Source organism: Myzus persicae, unplaced genomic scaffold (genome assembly GCF_001856785.1).
Source record: "Myzus persicae strain clone G006 unplaced genomic scaffold, MPER_G0061.0, whole genome shotgun sequence".
Taxonomy (NCBI): Eukaryota; Metazoa; Arthropoda; class Insecta; order Hemiptera; family Aphididae; genus Myzus; species Myzus persicae.
The window spans coordinates 85,389-90,472 of NW_019104220.1; the positions used below are offsets into that span (position 1 = coordinate 85,389).

At 29.3% G+C, this 5,084-nt stretch overlaps 1 protein-coding gene across 1 annotated transcript; it reads left to right on the forward strand.

The window, feature by feature from the left end:
- The first annotated feature begins 262 nt into the window (after positions 1–262).
- Positions 263–2,013, forward strand: LOC111040154. The gene is made up of 4 exons (XM_022323910.1): positions 263–274; positions 347–432; positions 1,729–1,768; positions 1,843–2,013. Exons 1-4 carry the CDS (start codon positions 263–265, stop codon positions 2,011–2,013), a joined length of 309 nt encoding a protein of 102 aa, XP_022179602.1.
- The last annotated feature ends 3,071 nt before the right edge of the window (positions 2,014–5,084 follow it).

A 5,084-nucleotide genomic window follows, 5' to 3' on the forward strand; every position in this document is an offset into this window, starting at 1 on the left:
TTATCTCACAAGTCTCTAGAAAAACCAATATTAAATAAACAAATTAAAGTATTAAAAAAAGATTTTTATTTGGTTCTCGTTAATTCTAGAACTTTAATCGTTTGCATGTCATCAGTATCGTATTGTTTTATGAATTCTAGAGGGAATGGGATGTCCATGGATATTTTCGATAGAGTGTTTAAAATGTTCAAACCTTAGTTTTATTTCTTTTTTATTATTATAGTTTTTTTTTTTTATTGAAAGAAAAAAAACCCTCGGCTACATGGGCCATTGGGTTTACAGAATATATGATTAATTAATTGTCTATACTTATTCTAATTATACATTTTTATATCTTATTTCGAAGTTTGGCTGCTGTGATGAATTGGATGATGGATTGAGGGTGTTTTCGGTTAGTGATTCAGGCAGGTTTTGGCTTGTTCGGATATTGTGGTATGTTCGGTATTTGTGAGAATGTGGATTATGATGACTTGGATACCACAGGATGTGCACATTGGGGGTTCATTCTTGGCCAATTAAAAAAACTGGGCGATTTGCGTGGGTCCGATTCTGAGTCTCGTTACTATGATTTCTAATTTTCTGTGAATTTCGATAGGAAAAATCCCACCGTCAGTGTTATGTTTAATATTATGATTTTATTTAGTAGAGTAAGATGTCCACTTTTGGTGCCACCATAGTTTACATTTATTCGTTTTAAGTGTTCGTATGTCCCTGAGTGAAGTAATTTGTGTGGACGATGATTGTGGAGAGTTGATTGCACCTTAGGCTGTGAGATCTATTTTAATATTAAATGCTAAGCTAATGCTGGTTCTATTAGTTAATATTTATTCTCAATAGATTTGTTTTTTTTCTACAAAAATGTCTGAACGAGTGTTTACTGTTTTTTTTTATTTAAAAAAAAAACTTGATGGACACATTATATTCAAAGAATCGAATTCCTTGTTCTGAACTTTACGTATATGGGTAGGTACAAATTATTAAAATAACATTTAAACTGAAAAAAAAATGCGTATTACATATTATTATTGCGTTTTCTCTGTTCTTAATCGTATTAATGATAATTAATAATAATCTAGATACATATTTTAATACTTTTTCCTAGAATTGAAGATAAAATGATCATTTCTTCAAAATGTTCTTTAAGCAATACCTGTTATTTCTAATTCAAGTGTCAATAATGTTAACGTGAAATATCTTCATGATTGACCTTAAATATTTTTGGAATATTTAATATTATTTCCGACTTGTTTTTAACTAAAGGTTATACTAATAATTAAAATACATAATATAAATTTATATATTTTTGATACAACTAAGTACACAATAAGAATATGTCAATATAAACGTCCATCCTCTAAATGGACAAAACAATTTGCCACAACTGTCAACAGGGTACAATAATTATGGTCCTCAATCTGAATACCTGTCTACATCTGGCTCTTAAACATTTAAAAAAAAAGTAATACAGTCGTATTGCATTACGGTTTAGTTCTGGAGAAATCTTATTAGGTTTTTGTATTTAATTTGACATTTTCTTGAAAGATGATCGACGAAAGAATACTGCAGGAGAAATACATTTTATCAATGAAATCTAATAATGTAATAAATAAATGCACCTCTGTATACAATTCATCTATAATAATTATTATTTTTATTATTTTTTTTATTAAAATATAGCATAATTAAATATTATTGATATTAAGCTGAATTTACAGTATTTTTAAATAGCTTTGGAGTAAATGACACAAAACAGAATTTGATTCCACCAGTATGTTGTTTTTTAGAAAAGAGTTTGCACCAAAATTAAATACTATACGAACATTATGAAGTATATTATTTTAGGGAATATATACCACCAAAGGTTATGATATATCAAACTATCCATCTAATACAAATTTACCAAAACAAATTTTCTATGGAACGTACAAAATGAACTATACCAAAAAAAGTGGCCGTGTTGTTGGATGTTTCATATTTGTCATTGAAATTAAACGTCCATTTGAATTAGAATGAATTTATTAATTCATGTGGTGTTTGTAGTTTGTTAGAACTATATGCATAAGATTTAGAAAGAAAAAAGAAAGGAATTTTATTAAAAGGTAGATTGTTGATATAATTATATGTATCTAATTTTATTTTTTTATAATTGTATCACATTTTACTAACAAATGCAACAATATTGACATCCATTAACTTGGCCTACCAATATTAATATATCTATCTGAATATTAAATCAATATTTTGCGTGTAATTTGCGATAATTCGCGAGTGTACTTCCAGAATTTGTGAGTGACTTTTACACATTCTTCAGGAGAGTGGACCAACTTTATACAACCCATTGAATTCACCCGATTACTTCGAGATTGATGCATAGTTCTCAAGTCAGCCCACCTACTCCACCAGATTTTGGGATTGTATCATACTAATAACATTTTAGCGATGCCGGTATTGAAGCATTGATTCAAATCGTAAATATATTATTATGTTTCTATAAGGTTACAAATATATGCCACTATACCTCATAATATAGCATGCACTTTATGTTTTTTATAGTTTATACCTAAACATCCCATGTCACCTACATGGTACATTGGTATGTGTGCATATTATCTGAAATCTATTTAACGATTTACGTTATGAGTTGTATCTCTATCGTGCGTACAGATGATACTATTATTTGGTAGGTTTTATTATTGCCAATTGTATTTGAGCAGTGTCACAGTCGTCACGCAATTGGTAATTGGTGCAACAGTTTTTTTTTCGTCCTAGAAACTAAAAAATTAAATATCCAAAACAATTATATGAAAAATGATTGTACCACGATTAGGTTGCAATTTGTTATTCTCACAGTAAGCCCAATTAAAAAAGTGAAACTTGGATTTTTTTCTATATAATGTTTAATTTAAACCGTCGTCTTAGCACACGCACGATAATATATTATGTATACATAAATTTCATAACAAATACATATATAAAAATATATATAAATATGAGTGTTTGTATATACTGCACACGCTCTTATATATTATGGTAGAACGATTTACGCATGCACATCGATCCATCGCCATACATACATGGGTACCTATATAATATTATATTAAAATATTGTGTGTATAATATACCTCTGTCATCTTTGTTTCCCAGGCATTTGTAGTAATGATCGGTTTCACCACACTCTTATATACTTACATACAATATATAAATGTATAAATGTACGTATGACCATGTGATATATGTATGGTGTATTATTATTATTGTATATTATATTGTAGACACAGTAATTTTAAACAATATGCATAATGCGCGTACACGGAATTCGGTGAATAATAACAGCCGCATATACCTCCACCTCCTCCTATATAATAACACAATTGGTAAAATAAATCTTTATTTTATTATTGTTATTAAAAACATATATACCTACCTATATAATATACATTACACTTACATGTCTGATGTGCTCAAACGGGGAGGGAGGTATTAAACCCCAAACATACGGTATTATAATCTACCCATTTATCCGGTTTTAACTAAATTATAGGTCCTGGTTGATTTTTTTTTCTTATTCTCTTTTTAAAGGCCCAACATCGATTCTGCCGCGACGTGTATATAATATTTATTTGACACGAGAAAACCGTATCAAAAATTCGTTTTCACTCATTGATCTTTGTCACTTTGGATCGGAGGACGTCGCAACTGCTTATTATAATTCACCGGCAACTACTTATTTGAATGATTTATATACCGCACATTAATAATTAAAAAACATGAATTATTATTACGATAAATTATTTTCAAAACAAATAAATTATACATACAGTATTGCCATTACAACATTGTACTGATGTATGCATAGTGTGTATATGCGTGTGCGTGTGTGTGAATTGTACCTTGTGTGTGTAATATGTACTTTGAAATTGCACGATTTTACGATGACTTCCCGAGTGATATTTTTTCCCATGATATACACCTGCACTAAGCTACCTTATATCAGTTCAATAACAATAAGCCTCTGCAAAAATATATTCAATCAGAACAAAAAAAACCGAAAATATTATAAAAGACGAAACGTTTACATTTATAAAATATTATAGAGGTGAGTCGCTCAAGTTGATGGAATTTGACTGTGCACTGAATTTAAATTTCCCATCCTTTGAGTTAATAATTTATAACATTGGGGTTTGGCCAAATAATACTATCTAATTGTTAGTGTGTTAAAAAGCACACGCAACAGTACATTTCAATACTTAGGCTTCATAGAACACCTGTTGTAAGGTCTATCGAATGTATTGCCTCTCACAATTGTAATTTACTAATATACCATAAAAATTATGACTGTATTTTAAATCAACTCCATCATAAAAATATATAATAAACACATAGATAAATTGATGCGAATCATGGATATTATTAATTTTAATATTTACTATCCAATATTATAATAAATAAAATAGTCTACGGGATATTGTTTCTCTATAATTGTTTTTATTATCTGTTGCTGCGTTTAGCTCTAAAACCACTTGCCTAATAATTTATGACCGATTTGCGTAAACTCGTTCTTGTCACAATTTATAATATATATACATATATAAATATATATATAGTATACAAGTTTGTGAGAGTTACAAAGATAACAATATAATAGCTTTATTCACGAGACAATTTTTTCTCCTTCGGATATCGATGTATAATGAGACGATAGTAAACAATCGCGACCTGCCAGCGTCTCTCTACCATCGCACAATTATCTGTAGCGCTTCGTGTGCAATTTCGTCATGTTTTTTATGTCATCCCATCTCTAACTGCAATGATTGAAAACATAATGTTTTAATAATAATAATACCACTGACGACAATCGACCGATCGCAGCAGTTACTGCTTACCTAACCAAAAATATTCGTAATGTAATAATAATGACTTATAACACTCTCCAATCTCCATTCCGCATGGTAGTATTCCATTAATATTATATATACAATTATATTAAGTGGACGGACAATGTGTACTGTGCATATAAATTCTAGAAATCAGATGGCAAATTCTAATAGTTGGGCAAACATGTTCGATGTAAAAATATCCCGTAT